Genomic DNA, 16,879 nt, shown 5'->3' with positions numbered 1-16,879 from the left:
TCTTAAGGACGCATTCGGTAGAAATCTTAAATGCTATTGCTTCATAAGCCCGTCCTTTACGAGTTCAAGTGAAACTAAGCGGCTTAAACCTCATCCCCTTTCCTTCTCCCACGCAGTGTGTGCGTGTGCATGTGTGTGGTGAGGCCACAGTCACACACTGAGCATCAACAGACACATGACCTGCTTTAATAGGTCGCCATTGACATCATCTAGACGAGCAGACTGGGTTTTTACTTTAATACAAAGAGAGCGAGGAACAATTGCACACGGATAAATTAGAGGTTGTTTATTGTTCTTTCTGGACGGGTCCAGAGCAAGGCAAATGATATGCACAAGAAATGGCATTTGTCAGCCGAACAGTCATAGTGAAGCATTAATCCCACGCGCGGGGCTCGAAGCATGAGTCAAAGGTGTAATTTGTAACACAGGCAGTGTTCAGACTTGGCACTACATTGTGTTCACAGAGACTGGACTGCAGCCGGACAGCTCGAGTGGCTCTGGGTGCGTTTATGATCACTCAGACCAGCGTGTGGCCACAGTTTCACTGCACGCTTCAGTCAAAGTGTGCCCCGGGCCACAATGGGTGACCACCTACTCACATCTGCAACATAAGTGGTGGTAAATCACCGTGAGTGCACGGATGATGCAGCAAGATCAAGAGGATCAAAAACTCCAGTCATTTGATGACAGTCTAATCTGTTAGTAAAACCCATTCATTCTTTTAATTTCAGTGACAGAATCACGCTATGTGAGAGATTCACACCGTTACATATTTAAAACCTTTTTGTTTTCCATTTTATAATGCCACTGTCTGTCCCATCCTTCAGAGAATGTAGGATGGGGACTGAGAATACAGTGCTTTTCTTAGCCGCAGCGCTGACCGCTCATGATCAGACCGTTGGAGACAGTGTGTCATGGAAACGGCCCCAGTGAGAGCAACGCTGACGTCACTGGAAATATGAGACAACCTACTAAATCTAGACATTATGAATGGAAACATCAATTTAGCAGTGACGTGAGGGCCGATCAGCTCGATTTGAAGGCTCAGCTGTACGATTCGGACTGGCCGGGACAGTGTTGATACCAGGTCTGAACGGAACCTGAGATTAATGCCTAAGTCAGCAAAAGAGAGACGTTACTGGTTTTCTCAGAAGGCGAACTACTCAAGCTCTGGGAGTTACTGTTATTATGCCCCAGAAATAAGACTCGTTATGTTACAAATTGCCCCTTGAGTCACACAGGTTGTAAATGCTAAATCGGAGTCTCTTCTCTGGTGTGAAAAGCTTCTATTGGAGTGTGTAAAACCGCGTAGTGACCTAACCGATATCGTCCCGTTCTTCCCGCAGCGGCTCCTCTGATGCAGAGGGCTCAGTAACTGCACTTGGCTGAACATCTTTGTTCCTTTGGACCAGTGGGACATCTTCATATACGAGTGCTGGCGGAGTCTCCGCGCTGTTCACGCCAGCCGCTGGGAAGCCGTCGTGGTCGGGGGAGACGTCTCCTTCGGCTCCACTCTCCGCAATAATGTCCCAGTCCTGGTCTGAAGGCTGAGGTAGACTGGCCATGAGCTCCTGAAGGCAACAACACTTCAGATTAGAAGTCCCAGCACAGATGACATGTTTCTGGAGATGAGCGCTCTCATCGGCGACGTCACCTGCTGTCTCTCCAGGTCATTACTCCTCAGAGCGGTCAGCAGGCTCTTTGTGAAGCTTGCAAGCTCCTGATACTTCTGTTTTTGGTTCTCTAGCTCATTCTCCAAGAACTGCACTTCCTCATGCTGAAACAGGTGAAACGCATTCAGCAAACAATCCATCTGTCAGATATAACTGCAGCCTGGCGCGTGTGTGTGTGCGTGTTCACCTTGAATTCCAACAGGTTTTGTATTTGCTCAATGTCTGAAGACACTAAATCTCCATTATAATCATCATCATCGTCTTCTTCATCCTCATTGAGCACTTCAATCTTCTGTTTAAGAAAAGGGAAAAGGCCATGATTTATGTTTATCAGCAACAGGGAAACCTTCTATACATTAAATGATTGACTCAAGAGATTCAAAAGAAACTCGTTGGATTTTTCTGAACACATTTTGAGCTTCATTTAGGTCCAAAAAGAAGTTTAAAATGGACAAAATACTCTATTCCGTGATCAGAATTATTAATCATCAATGGGGAACAAAAAGAATAAGGATGATCTACAAGATTACAGGTCTACAAAGTACAAAAATCATTTTCAGTTTGCATTGAGTCACGTCATTGTTGGAGGAGTTTCTTTTAAGGAATTGGCTGAATGCTAACCACGGAGCTGCTTTGTGCTTGTGCTTTTCCATTTACAGTAGAAATCCAGGCTTAAACTTTGTAAACCTGCCGTGGTTAGAAAATATCTGAGGCAGGCGGCCGTGTCATACTGGTCCACACTGAACAAAAACACAACACTTTTGTTTTTGCTCCCATTTTTCATGAGCTGACTTTTTGTTGAAATAATCCATCCACCTCATCGGTGTGGCACATCAAGATGCCTCAGGCTGACCACGATCAAAAGGCCTCTCTAAAACGTGCAGTTTAATCACACAGCACAGTGGGAGCGTGCATGTGGCATGCGGCCTCAGAACCTCAGGCCAAATGTAACCACACCAGCCCAGGACCTCCATCCAGCAACTGTACTGAATGAATCTAATTTGTCACAATATTGTCAATGGCGTCTACTCCAAAGTTGTTATATTTAATAAGGCTCTGCTGTAAAGTGGAAATAATTAAGTACCACATTATCAGCCAGTGGAGCAGCAGCGGACCCGTCAATGTCCTCTTCTCTGTCTCTGTGCTGCGAGTCGATGGTGCCATCTAGAACCACAACATGGGAGTGATGGTGAGACAGTGTTCTGCAGAGCTGCAGTGGGTGGAGCCATCACTCATTCTACCTTCAGACAGGCTCACTGAGCCGCCGTCATTCAAGTCCTCTCTGGATTCGGCCATTCTGAAGCGCTCCTCGTCCGGGCTGAGCTCCCCCGTGGATCTGTTTCCTGGAGAGGAGGCTGTGAACACAGCCGGCCCGCCTTTAGGCGGTGGAATTTCAATGCCCATCAAGCGAAACTTCCGCCTCCTGTTACTGATCCACGTCTGCCAATTTCAGAACAGTCGAACAGGAGACATCAATCACACTGCAATTTAAAGGTCAAGTCAGGATAATGGGATTTTTTTTAATTCAATATTTTTGAGCTGTAAGTTAGCAACAGCAATGGGATTCTGAGATTTAAATGTCTGATTTTTACAAAACTAAGTGTTAATTTTTATATAGATAGATTTATATCCAAGCTTTGCAGAACTTTCCTATTTACATTTGGATTCATTTTTAGACAAGCCCCACATGACTGTTCTCCCTAAATATCACAGACTTGTGGCCACACACTCCAACCCAACCCTTTTACTGAGGCTTTTTGCTATTTGTCCTTTGTATGGCCTCTAAAAGGAACTGTTACCCTGACTATTTCAGTGTCTACACCAAGTTGGTTTGCTGCAGCGTTGATCTTTTCCCTGCAGACAGAGCCCAGACTGGTCATGCCTCGGTCCCAGTAGTGCTTCAGTTGGATGAGGTCCCCGTCGCTGAACTGGGTCCGATCCTGCAGCTAAGAGCACAAGTCTCACTGTACAACATTTACTATACACGGTATATTTTATACGTATGCAATTTTAAATTAAACTAACTGACTGTTCGCTTTCTGGAGTTAGTAAGGACCCAGGGGGCAGCAGCTATACCACCAGACGTCTGCACAGCAAAGATGAATATACTCAGCTTAAGTCATTCAGTGTGAATGATAGAAAAGCATCTGAACGTCTCCTACCTGTGTGCCGGATTCTCCTGTGAGTGAGGTCGGCGCAGAGTAGCTGCCCTGAAGTGTTATGCTGTTGTGAAGCATTGTGGGTCTGGAGCTCGCGGTGGGGGGCGTGAGGCTCCCTCTCACCACAGACACTTCAGCTACATTTGGACTGGCTGACGCCCGAATGTGTGTCTGGGCGGCCATGTTTGCTAACTCCTCTTCCCTTTGCCACTCATCTTCCTCATTGCCAGTTTCCATGGCAATGGAGAAGTTGTGAATGGTGTCTGGAGGATGGAGCCTGGGCTTGTGACCCTGGTTACGTTTTTCAGAAGACCCTTGACCGGGCCCTAGTCTGTCCTCCACATTTACTTCGGTCAAGCTGAAGGCCTGTTGGATTCGAGGATAAGAGTCTTGCACTGGGGAGGCTGAGGTCTTCTGAGGGGCGGGTGCTGGAGGCTGGGGACTGGAATGAGGTCTGGACTGGAGCTGTGTCTGAGGTTTTGAGGAAGAGGACCCAGGGTTAGTCTGCGTTGTACCATACTGCCTTGTCCAATTGTGAGGTACTATTCCTGTCCCTGCTTCGCCATGTGATGGAGCTCCCTTTCGGACTGCAGTGTAGATTAAAGGTCCTGAGGCTGAGGGGAGCGATGGGATGCACTGAGAAAGTGAAACCAACTTGGAGTGGAGGGGCGAGGAGGTGGAGGAACTCCTGCTTTGTAGGGCCTGGCTGATCAGAGACGAAGGCGTGTGCGCAGTGAGCTCTGAGTCAGAATGGGATGGGGGGGCCGTGGGTCTTTGTCGGGAGCGAGGGACGGAGCTGAGGGAGTAAATCCCTGTCAGTATGACATCGTTGTTGTTGTTGTTGTTATTGCTGCTGCTTCCACTGCTGATGGGAGAGGAAGACGAGGGGGAGGATGAGGCTGAGGAGAAAGAGGGAAAGGACGTGGCTGGAGGGAGAAGGTGAAGGCGGTTCTGAATGTTTCGCGCTGCAGCTATTTCAACAGGGAGAAGACCACTCCCCACCAGGCCGTGACTGGACAAAGCACCTCCGGCTAATGTGTGATTGGAGAGTAATCCACCGGCAAGTCCGTGGCTGGATAAGGAATGAGACATGCCTCCGTTCTGTTCTACCTTTGATGCCAACTTCCTCCTTTTGTTGCCAACCCACGTCTGCACGGGATAAAAGTGAACCGTCATCTTGGTGACATGTAGGACGATACAACTGATCAAGGTGCGAAGTGGGAATCACACAATTCCCAATGACACGTTTTTAAAATCAAAGACTGACACTAGAGGGAACTGTTCAGCAGATTTAGCATCATAATGAATTCAACTCTAGCCAGATCAGGGACATAAAAATGATTTTACCCGCACAACGCTGAAGTCCAGTTTGGCCTCCTGAGCACACTGCAGGATTAGCTGAAAGCAAGCCTTGCTTTGATTGGTCATCCCATTCTCATAGTAACGTTCCAGGATCCTCTGCTGTTCTGCTGTAAATACTGACCGCAAGTTCATCTGAGATAAAATAAACAAATAAACAAATAAAGAACCCCACCAAAGGTTGACAGGTTTGCATATGAATATTTGAATATATACCTACCAGCAGGACCTTTATACGTTCTTAACTAATGAAGTTACGGCATTGCTTGGTCTTAGAATACTGGTATACTCACAGTCTGCAGTCCACGCCTTTGTGGCCAGGCATCCATTCTGTTACTGGAGGGAAATGGGGCTGCCATGAAGGTCACAGCAGGACCACCAAGCCTTTAGATGGACATAACTGTCCTCATTCTTTCTCCGTGCACTTGACACACAAGCTGAATGCAAATAAAAATATTTACGTTAGCATTTATGGACTAAAACAGAAGAGAAAACGACGTCATTGGCATCAAATAACTGACAACTGCCGACATGTTACATTCTTACATCGCAACATTTGGGAAAAGTGAAAAAGCATTGGGAAGTTACATATAAATAAAGAGAGAGGTTTAAATTAGATTAATTAATCTGGATACATTTGAAGCGTTTGACTTCCCACGTAAACCGTAGCTGTATATAAAGGTGTAATATTATTTCACAATAAGTTAAAAGAATGTACCACAATTTAAATGAATAACTGCACGTTAGACTTCCATTATAACCTACAGCACAACCCACTTAAGAAATGTAATACGGTAATACTCTAGTTATTATAATTATTAGCTATGCTCCACCACTGCATGGACGTTTCTAATCTATTTTATATTGTATTTCTGGATTTAAAATAAATTAAACTGTGATCGATCTAGTTATTAATTTATTCAAAAGTTAAATAAAATAAGCAGAAATTCACCCCGGTGCATTCTAGGCAGGGTTTACGCCAATAATGATGACGGTTGCCGCGAGGAGAAAAGCAATTAAGAGCAAATACACGAGATTGTTCATTCTGTAGAAATGCGGGGGGGAAATGCGGCAACGAGCAGACAAAAACACAAACTTTTTCCCCCTATTAAAGCTAACAAAATGTGGAGCGTTGCGCCGGTTGATAAATCGCGAAAAAGCCTCAGACGGAACTGTTGTGCGGCCAATGAGCGTCGGGACGCGTTTGGTCGGCTGACTGCGCATGGCTCCAGCCTGCATGGAAACATTACCGAAATAACAAAAACACGACTTGGAGCACGTCGGCGCGCCGCTACGGCAGCACCCTGGACAACCACAAAGACAATTAAAAAAAAAAAAAAAACAACAATCACCGAGCTCACGTCGTAACTTAAGGAGTGGGGGGTCGGCATTAAGCGGGTACACCACAACGGCCAGGGCAGACTGTGGTCGCTGGCAGGCCCGAGCGGCCATGTCTGAGGTAGCTGACGCTAGCTAGCGTTAGCATAGCCCTCCCAATGGATAGCTACAGCTAAACTTTTCCCTCAAATCTATGATTTCCCGACCCCAGAATGGTCGCCCCCATTGAGCCGCGCACTGAGCGGTTGCAAACAAAAGTGCTTGGGGGAAACCCTGCAGCGAAAAAGAAAATCCACTTTCCTACATACCATCTTTGATGTCAAAATCAGACGAACGTTCAAATTCAGCAGATTTCTCCCCCGGTCCCCTTTGCTAGACAATGAAATCACAACGTCCGATCATCAATTCTAATCATGATTGTGACGTATTTACAGACAGGAGCCAATGGGCGCTCAAGATCACGGCTGTCACATTCTGAAAGGGCCGTAAAGTGAACAAGTGGTCCCGCCCACCAGTGACTTTGTTCAGGGGGCTGCTGGAGGAGGAGGAGGTCATAAACATGGAAGCAGGCGAAACTCTGGGCTGGCAGCGAGTTTATCATAAAATAACGTGGAAACGGTCACCGGAACAATATCTTTGAAGTTCAACATACAGCCATAATTATGCGCTCATGTCGCTTGTATTAATTAAACCAATAAGGTAAAATATGACAAAATGAGGTGTTAAAACGATTGCTTGTATTATTTTGACTGGTGAATTTAAATTCAAACGTTCTTCCTTTGTGACTTCGTTTCAAAATGTTTAATAAAATAAACAAATGTGACTGAAAATAACTTTTTTCCCCAAATCATTATACGACTAGATAATTAATCCAGTCTTGCAAAGTGTCTTGTTACAGTCATACCAAAATTAATACTTCATTTGCAGTTTGACTATTATATGCAAATGAGAGAGCCAAACAAAGTAACTAATTAGAAAAAATAAAAACAAGTGATTATTAACTAAACCAAAAGTACTAGAGGCAGGACTCCAAGTCTAAAATAAATTTTAAACATCTGTTTAAACTATTAGTTACTCTTTACATTGTCCAATTTTTCTTAAAAAGCTGCGAATGTAAACATACACAGAAGTGATCGTTCTTGATACTTTCTTCAGGTGCATGTGTGCGCAGGCACTTTTGTGGCTGTGGCTGATTTAATCCATGACGTCACCTGTGGACCAGGTGCGCAGCAGGGGGCGCTGTTGCTCACGGCTGAGCCCTCAAACGCACCAGCTCAACTGGTACCGGATTCCTCATCATCCCAAAAAAGAAGAAACCCATAGCCTGTGAGATTTGTGTGGGTCCTGCCTACTGTTGCGATGGGACACGCGGTGCCAACAGGCGTGAAGCGCGTACATTTACGTTGCCAGACGAAAAGCACGAATTCTGCGGCGGAAATGAACCCGCTAACGAGTTAACAACGTGTGCGCTTTTGTGGACAGCATGAGTGTCTGTGCGTGTCGGGGGTGGGGTGGTGGTGGTGGGTTGGGGGGGGGGGGGGGGGGGGGGGGGAGATCCTCCCTATATGTTGTGCGTTGCACCATTCCTGGGATTTGTATTATGAGTGGTGGCCCTTGTGATGCTGCAGCAAGGCGGGCGGGGGGGAAGAGGCAAGGGGAGGGGTCTCTCCTTCCCTTGCTCTCACCGAATCTACTTCTCACAGCGCACGAGCTACTGGCGGGAAGGCACGAGAGGGGGAGCGCGAAAGAGAGGGAGAGAGAGAGACCGTGCGCGTGTCTCCCGTGTGTGCGCGTGGATTGCACCACCGCATCCCGTTCACCGTTTCTGCAGGCAGCCATGCTCTGATGGAGAGAATCAAAAGACTGACAAGCCGTTCTTCTCCCTCAGATTCATTAGACACCATGGCATTCCAGATGTGACTGACAGGTCGTTTATGTCGCCCGCATTCATCTCGGAGAGACTGTGACACCATGGCTTTGGTTATGGAACCTATAAGCAAATGGACCCCCAAGCAAGTGCTGGACTGGATGAAAGGTACATTTTTCTTACCTTTAAAAAAAAAATCAGAGTGGGAAGATTCATGCTTGGGGTTCGATGGATGATGGTGTGGTGATGATGATGATGATAATGATGATGATGATGTTAACGATGGTGGTGGTGGTAGTGTAACAGTGGTGGGCCATACTTGTGTAGTCCTGATCCGAATTTGCAGGCTGGTGTGTGACTGTAGCTGTCAAATCTGACTTATCTCAGCCTGATCAAATTCACTAAAGTAGGGTCAACGTGTCTGAGCCGGTGCACTGAAATGGACATCGTGTGTGAGGGGAGTAGAGGCTCATCATTCTGTCATCTCGCCTGCTTAAGAGCTCACCTTTTGCAAGCCAAGCCTATAGGCTGCCGCTGCTGCAGCTGACTCCATCATCATGAGCGGCAGCAGCCGCCGCGGCGGCAGCAGCCGCGGCAGCGGCAGCAGCAGCAGCAGCATAACTCTTATCAATGAAATGGGGAGGGGGGGGGGCTCTTCCGCCGAGGTCCACATACTGTCACCCTGAATCAACGGCATAATCCAGATGCACGCACACATGCATGTACTGTAAGTAAATGTGTTTGACGCCGTGGCCTCCTCTCAGTGGCAGCGTCGGTTTCAGTACCTTGGACAGTGCAACGCCTTATAAGGAAAATTCAGCATCACACGCTTCATTAAATATGTCGTCCTCACACACACTATAAATGAGTAATCTCTAATCACACATTTTGTGTGCATACATGTATGCGTGTGTGTGTGTGTGTGTGTGTGTGTGTGTGTGTGTGAGAGTTACAGGCTGTTGTCACTCACTCCGATCCCGAGCTGTGAGAGAAACTGTGGTTCGGCCTGTTAACAGACAAAAGGAAATCTTGAGGCAGGGTGTTCATAATTCATTTGCGAGAATAACCCAACAGCCTTCTGCGTGATTCTTGCACACTAATATTTCTATAAATACACATGACGCATCTACATCAACCAAGTTCCCAGTTCCTGTGTGTTTCACAGCTAATACAGCCCTTTTTGATTGGAGCGAAGCACTAATGCCTGTCATGAAAAGCCAAGGTGGCTTTTGAAAGCATGGCAAGGGAGTATTAAGCATGCGTTATGTTGATAGATTATGATGATGTTCCAGGTTTTATAATTGCTCTCAGCCACAGTAAGAAGCAGCAAGTGAACTCGCAGCTTCACCCTTTGATCTGCAGCGTGTTCACTTGCAAGGCTCTTTTGTACTCTTTGTAGGAATGCATTGAAGGGATCAGAAAAGAGCTCTGGCAAATGTAAACTGGTGTTTTGTGTGGATGTATATAGTTAAAGCTTGTAAATTGGGAATTTGTTCAAATATCTTTTTTCTGTCGATCAATGAAGAACAGACATAATTTCCCCTCATTTTGAATATGTGATTAAGGTCCAATGAAGCCATGCTCTTCGTTTGTTGTTAATCTAAACCACAGACCTGCTGTTTCTGGTGTTTTCTTAAAGGAATAAAGTTCAATGTGAAAAATTAATGGTAATCTCGCTTACAGAAGCTCGACAGTGGCCTCCTTTTCCCTGAAAGCTCTTCATCTCTCACGTTGTTCTGAGAAGCGGCTTCTTTTTTGAGTGCAGTGGTGACATTGAGACCTCTGTAAGAAGTACTGTAGTTATTTCTGCCATTTAAAATGTGCTCAGAAGGAAGAAGATGGCAAACATTTGGTCACCCAAACGACTTCATATGTAATTCCTCTTTGCTCGGTAACGATGTACAGGATACGGGCCACCAACGGTTTTGGGGTCTGGTTTTATTTGTTTTAAAAATCCAAAAATACCATTCATTGAGATGCCTCTCTGCACTCTCAATTCTCCTCCACTGCTTCTGTTACTGCTTCAGAGAGGTGCTCATGTCAGCAGCTATCATGAAAAAAGACTTGCATAGCCGTTGATTAGGACTGACAGGGGCTCTTTTTGATAAATCTTGGGAATTACCATTTGTAAGGACATGTGGTCATTGTGTGATACGTCGAAAACCTCCCACAACTGCCATCCTAATGCTGCATAACTTTTGTCATAAACCCTCCATAATTCTTTGGTTAAATCTCTTGTGGTTGATTACTCACAGCAAGAATAGAGGTTCCGTACCCAGCTCTAACACGAGCAACCTGTGTTACACAGTCCTTGCACTCACTCCTTAATCCACCAGTGTCTCATCACTGAATCTTAGAGTAAGTTCACAGACAGCAGACTTCTGATGGAGCGCTCAACACTTGACCCTGTAGGACCTGTCCAATACACAGCCCTCCCCCCGTACAGCCAAAATTAAGATATATGACAAAATAAATCAGACGGGATCCTCCACAATCTAATCTGGAAAACCTGACAGAGCTAGGCGCCACGCTCAGCAGCCTCCACTGTAGCTTCGGCAGGACGGCTCCACTAACAGAGCACCGACGAGGCTCTCGCTGAAAGATGACTCATCAGCGTTTGTTTTATTTGAACACCCACACCGCAGGAGATTCCTCTTTGTGTGCGCGCAAGGGTATGCATTCGTCGGGGCCGTGAGCGCACGCCGCCGGTGTGTAAAGCATGACGCGTGCGTTAACGTTTCAGACACCAAAGAAAATTGACTTCTTCTCCGTTCCCCGCGCCGCCTATAGCTCATAAGATCAGCCTGTGTTTTCAGGCATTGTCAGCATCCTACTGATGCGTTCACATGGCGGCGAAATGAATGAGTCAGCTCACTTTTCCAGCAGTAATCTCTTTTCTCTTCACTCTCCTTCGGCATGTCGATGCAATGGAACCGGAAGGTGCCACAATGAAGATTACATGTAACAATATAGTCAGCGCAAAAGAGTAAGGACAACTGAAATTCCAAAAGAGGAAGAAAAAAAAAGAAATCTTATTGGAGATGAGTTTTTCAAAGGTCAGTGTGTTGTGGGCATCCTGCAGTGAGGATTTAGACTGCAGCCAAGCGAGCATCATTGATCTAAACCCCCATGGTATTAAAAAATGGAAAACTTAAAAGGAAGGTTTGTGATTAACTACAAAATTGAACGTGGTAAACTATATATGCGATATACAGGCCAGGCTGATAGAACCGTAGCTACAGAATCAATACTACCATGATGAACAGCATTGCAGCACAAGGATGGCCTCATATCATTATTTGATATAATGCTGCCCTGATTATGATGCGTGGTATGGTTTTGATCAGCGTTACTGCCATGCGATGTCAAGGATGTTAACAAACATTCTACATGGCATCCATCGGTTTAGTCTCCAGCTGACTTTCCAAATGAGTCTGAAAACATGCTTTTCCTTGCTCTGCCTATGCAGTTGTTGCAGTTTCAGCTGCCTTAAAGGTTAAGCAGCATGCCGTATTGTGAGGAAACGCACACGTTGAGGAGACACTTCATTGTTCGCTTTTCTTCCACAAAGGACACGCACGGCCCTGTTGGAGCGTGATACATGCGTTTGCAGGGATGCATGCATTCAGTGGAATGCACGGTAATGTATGCACACTGTCGCGCATGCACAGACCCTCTCTGAGCATCAGCTTTAAGTGGGGCATCAGTAGTCATGGAAACCAGATCTCATCGCGGTGAAGTCGTGGCACGTGTCATAAAATGGGGAACATTTAGAGCATAGACACGCGCGCGTGCACTCACACACAAACACACACACACACACACATACACACACACACATGCATGTATGGGTAACGGGATGATGAATATGGGAAAGCAGTAGGGCACAGAGGCCATAGCAGAGCAGTGTGGAGAATAGGAGATGGCGCGGGCATGATATCAAAGAGCCTGCTCTATCCGGGGGTTCAGACAGAGGGGCCTGTGTCTGCAAGTGTTTAATTTTGCACCTGTTGTTTTGGGGCGGCTGAGGGAAAATAGGGGGAGAAAAAAACTATGCATGGATCTGAACCTTAGTTGGCATGTTAAAATCCCTATAATGGATTGTGGACAGATCCGATAATAGCAGCAGGTATAAACCTTTGGTGGCCGTCTAGTTTTAAGCCCACATCAAATCAACTAACCACTACAATGGAAATGGCATTTTGTCTACTGTCATTCCTCTCATATTCTACATTTTTTCTTTAATATCACACATTTATAAATAGGTTTGTGGAGGATTCACTTCACCAAGTCTTATTTCTTCAACTGTACAGCATCCCCTCCTTGAATGCGACTGTATATAAGCTCCAGCTGCAGGTAAATGGCAGAAAGTGTTAATGAAGATCTACTTAACTAAGATATGTCTTACTCATTGCAATGAGTAAGCCTTGGGAATACTCACATATTCCACATATCTCTAACCTATAGAGACAGATTAGGCTGTAGCTATAAACAACTCTTCGGTATACTAATATAAAAAGGTATTTTACACACACTTGTTTGATAGAGAACGAAGGCTGAGACTGTTAAGCTCTTCCATCATCAATCATCAGCTCTGTTTCAGCTCTATGATAAACTGGGGAAACATACACCCCACTCAGCCAGTGTCAGCTGGGATCGTCTCCAGCCCACTGTGACCCTGCCAAAGATAAGTGGTGATAGATAATGGATTGATGTGTGCATGTAACAGCAAATTAAGGGAAATTATTAGCAGCCACCCAGGAATTTCACACAAAGGTTAGGTTAGGTCAGATTCAAACTGACCTCCTTGTCTCTTCTACTTTAAAAATCTTTTCTGTTTTTCATTTGACACCTCCCAGCTCCCAGAGCTTTAGACTCGTTGGAGTCGTTCATCTGAAACTTCATGTGCCAGGTAGGTAAAATGTCAGGGTCTTAAGAATATTCAGTCGTGACTCGATAAATATTTCACTGTAGAAACATTTTTAGTGGGTTTGATTTCTTCACACTCACCGAAGCGTTTACTTCTACTGGAGGCTCACAGATGGACGTCACATCAGCGGGGCAGGCGTTTGAGCCGCCCGCTGTTGCTCTTAGCCCAGATTCCACTCTGACCCAAACGTAGCCTTCATGCCTGACCGTGTGATTTCATTCGTTATTAATGGGCCGGCCAAGCAAAGGGACTGCTGTGTTTTTCAGTTATATTAAGTTTTAACTGCAGTTCTTTTTTTATTGTACACTTCATAAACTTTCAATAGAGTGTGGAGTGCAAATGCATGTGTGTGTGTGTTAGTGTATGTTTGTGTGTGAGAGAAAGAGGCAGAGCAACTGCTGAAATTTCACTTCTGCGTAAAGACCTTTGAATGTCTGTCTGTCTGGCCAGCTCTCTCTCTCTCTCTGGTTACCTAGCAACCCTGATGTTTCTGACTGGGAGGGGCTGACTTTGCTCAGACAAGAGGGACATTGGACAATGTTGGAGGGAGCTAAAATGCTTCCTCGGTTATCAGTACACGGAGGGATTTTAGTTCTAGTCACACAGAGGTGTAGTGGAACATTTTCAGGTACAGTGCCTGAAAAGAACATGAGAAAAATCCAAAATCATTCTGCAATATTGACAGGAACCTGAGAGAGGACGAAAGTAGTGACTGAAATGCTGAACTACTATTAAAAAGCACTTCAGCTGGATGAATGTAAAAAGACCCTTATCTTGAGATCATTGCAAGAATTCCTGCTGATCAGTTGATCTCGGTGTGATCAGGTCATCTCCACACATTCCCTCTATGTTGTCTGCATAGTTCCTGTTCCTGTAGCTGCTGAGATAACTCATTTATGTCTATGTCTGCCAGCACTTACCGTCTACTGAAAGATGGTTTAGATTAGGATCTATTTGATTTTGGAACAATCAGTTAACTAAATCATTTTAACTAGATGAGCAATACGTGATCGTATTTAACTGTCCTTGATGTCACATGCAGTAGTGTTCTTAATATTACTCTATCATATCATATCATCACTTCATTTCTTTGACATTTTTCACCTTAAGTTGATCTATTCTCTTTAGATTTTCATCGTTTTCCGTTTTTCTTTTTTGTTGCACCTGGTCAAATCTTACATGTTATGCGGTGCTTTGGACCAGGACTTTGGAATGAACTGACCGGTTTTTTTTTGCAACAGACTGGAAAACAATTTAAGTCTCTCTCAAGCAGGATTCTTAGACAGGATTACCTTGATTTATGCTGTTGAGGGCTTAAATAATTAAACACAACAAGCAATGCATTGTTCAAATAGAATCACTCCATTTCTATTAATGGTATGTAATGGTTTCTTTATTGTTATAGATTTTGCTCCAGCCTATGTTTGGGGCAGTCATGCTGATATTCCACTTTCAGATGTGAAAACACCATTTCCTGTTGCATTACCATGTGCATCCTTAGGGACATTTTCCATTCAGCAGCTTGCACTCCCACTGATGTGCTACACTGCCACTTGTTCTGTGTAGCTTGCAGAGAAAATTATTTGTCTGTGTCAGTCAGTACAACACTAGTCTCCATCCTTGTCTCTTATGTCCCGTGGCACACCACGAGCACAATGTGTTTGTCTGTGTGTACTGTATGTGTGCATGCATGTACGTGATGACTGGGCTAAGGTGTTACCACACTGTCTGTTCTCTGTCAGCATCGCTTCCTTGTGCATCGGTGTTTTCTTCACAGCTTTGCTCGCCTTTAACAACATGCCTAAAGCCCACCACAGAGGCGGCGAGACCCCCAGTATAGCTGTTGTAATTATATTTGTGTGTGGAATATTGAAGTGTTTGCCTTCAGAACAAAGACGTGCACTTGTTTGTGCTCTCTGTGGCTCCATGTGCGTATTAGATTTGTCTCCTCATGTTTTTTTTTCTTTTTTGCTCCGTGTATGTTTATTTGAGAGGAGGCTTATTCATTAGGTCTGCAGGGAGGTGTGTTTTCTGCTGACTTTGTATGGTTCAAAGCCCGAGGCTCATACAGATCAATAGAGACCGAGACCCACCACGGCTACGTGTGGCTGATTGGCTGTGGCTATGGCAAGCAGCCACAGCTTAACAGTGAAAACTCATATGTCAATATGCTCTTCAAATCTTTTAACTACAATTTGGAGCTTAATTGTACTGTGAGGAAAATTCAGCTTCTTCTAAATCACTGTAATTTTTTGTCATAATTGCTTTGATTAGCTTTTTGGGTGATCTGTGGCCTTCTCTATTTCATTCAACCAGCCTTTGTTGCAGATGCCCCTGTGGCAAAACCAAGTCAGGCATAATAGAAGCAGAAAACATGGTTTTTAAACTTCTCTACGAAATCAGGCTTTCAGCCACAGACTCTTCACAAGTTCTCATAAGAAGTGACACACAATGATGATAGAATAGGTTGTTTTAAAAAGCTAGGGGAAATATTATCCCAAGGAAATATTGCAAAATCCAACCTAATGGCTGAAAGTTAAGCAAGATTTGAAACTGTACTGCTGTCCACTGGAGAGTCCTGGAACATTATCAAAAAATGTGGAAAAGAACCATATGTAATTAAAAATGTAATACAGTAATGTGGCTAATAATAGTCAGCTCGGACCATCTCTTGTTCATTTAAATCCATATTGCAGCCTGCGACTGCTCTGAAGATGGTTAAGGCTTCAGCATTTAATACATGTAGTACTGTAAATACAATAAAGGTCTGCTGATAACCTACAGTTGCATCCTCAGAAAATTGATGCAGCATGATAAAAAGACTTAAGGACAGGAAAGCAACAGTATGCTGATGGATGATTCACTCACATCCTTGATTGACAGTGTCCACAGAGGAAAGCCAGCAGTGTTCTAACACGCATCTTTCTGTCATCTCATCAGGTCTAGATGACTGTCTCCAGCAGTATGTGAAGAACTTTGAGCGGGAGCAGATGGGAGGAGAGCAGCTGCTGCACATCACTCATCAGGAACTGGAGGAACTGGGCGTCACCAGAATAGGACATCAGGAACTCATCCTGGAAGCTGTCGACCTTCTCTGCGCCCTGGTCAGTCAACGGCACTTCCTGCTCGGTGCTCGAGCGTTACACAAGCTTGAATTTAAATGACAAAAAGTCAAAACTATTATACAATTGCTCCAGTAATTACAGAGCTGTGTAGACATTCAGAAAAGGATTGGCATGTAGGGTTTGGTAAGATTAAAAATGGAAAGTCCTCATGACTCAGTTAATAATTACATGAAATGTCTTGTCTGGTGTAATGTTAGAGATTGGCATTGTGAGTTTGAAAATGCACCCTTGTCTTGGAAGGGCTGACTTCTGTGCAAATGATGGACAGTCAAAAGAGGAAGAAGCTAATTTAGCTGCAGCCTCCATTTTTAAATGCTCCTCTTTTGCTAAGAGAGGGATTTTTGTATTCGTGTACATTCAGTCATTAGTGTTTCTAATGTAGAGGATGCTTGTTTTTTTATGAGAATGAAGAGTTTTCTTGTATCAAC

General features: G+C 44.7%; 2 protein-coding genes across 7 annotated transcripts in view; one reads left to right on the top strand and one right to left on the bottom strand.

The window, feature by feature from the left end:
• Positions 1-246: 246 nt before the first annotated feature.
• Positions 247-6,986, bottom strand: hdx (highly divergent homeobox). Of its 3 annotated transcripts, none has more exons than XM_003970598.3 (11): positions 6,838-6,986; positions 5,485-5,628; positions 5,180-5,326; positions 3,836-4,981; positions 3,703-3,759; positions 3,473-3,619; positions 2,915-3,113; positions 2,758-2,837; positions 1,861-1,965; positions 1,655-1,777; positions 247-1,571 (listed from the first exon to the last, which is right to left on the bottom strand). In XM_003970598.3, the coding sequence occupies exons 2-11, from the start codon at positions 5,548-5,550 to the stop codon at positions 1,317-1,319; spliced, it is 2,325 nt and encodes a 774-aa protein (XP_003970647.3). In that variant the 5' UTR covers positions 5,551-5,628; positions 6,838-6,986; the 3' UTR covers positions 247-1,316. The 3 variants fall into 3 exon arrangements, with proteins under 3 accessions (XP_003970647.3, XP_011609158.2, XP_029702984.1); XM_011610856.2 differs by lacking the exon at positions 6,838-6,986 and adding an exon at positions 6,544-6,713; XM_029847124.1 differs by lacking the exon at positions 6,838-6,986 and adding an exon at positions 6,144-6,414.
• Positions 6,987-8,237: 1,251 nt separating this feature from the next.
• The window catches only part of LOC101069450 (connector enhancer of kinase suppressor of ras 2), a 37,705-nt gene continuing 29,063 nt past the window's right edge, over positions 8,238-16,879 (top strand). For all 4 annotated transcript variants that reach the window (XR_003890883.1, XM_029847620.1, XM_029847621.1 and 1 more), the window contains exons 1-2: positions 8,238-8,564; positions 16,267-16,430. Coding sequence is in view for 3 of the 4 variants with exons in the window: in XM_029847620.1 (XP_029703480.1) it covers positions 8,501-8,564; positions 16,267-16,430 (228 nt within the window). In the remaining variant the exon portion in view is untranslated. The remainder of the gene's footprint in view (positions 8,565-16,266; positions 16,431-16,879) is intronic.

This window comes from Takifugu rubripes, chromosome 14 (genome assembly GCF_901000725.2).
Source record: "Takifugu rubripes chromosome 14, fTakRub1.2, whole genome shotgun sequence".
In the NCBI taxonomy this organism is placed as follows: Eukaryota; Metazoa; Chordata; class Actinopteri; order Tetraodontiformes; family Tetraodontidae; genus Takifugu; species Takifugu rubripes.
The sequence above is the reverse complement of the archived record's forward strand: the minus strand, read 5'-3'. Positions and strand labels throughout refer to the sequence as shown.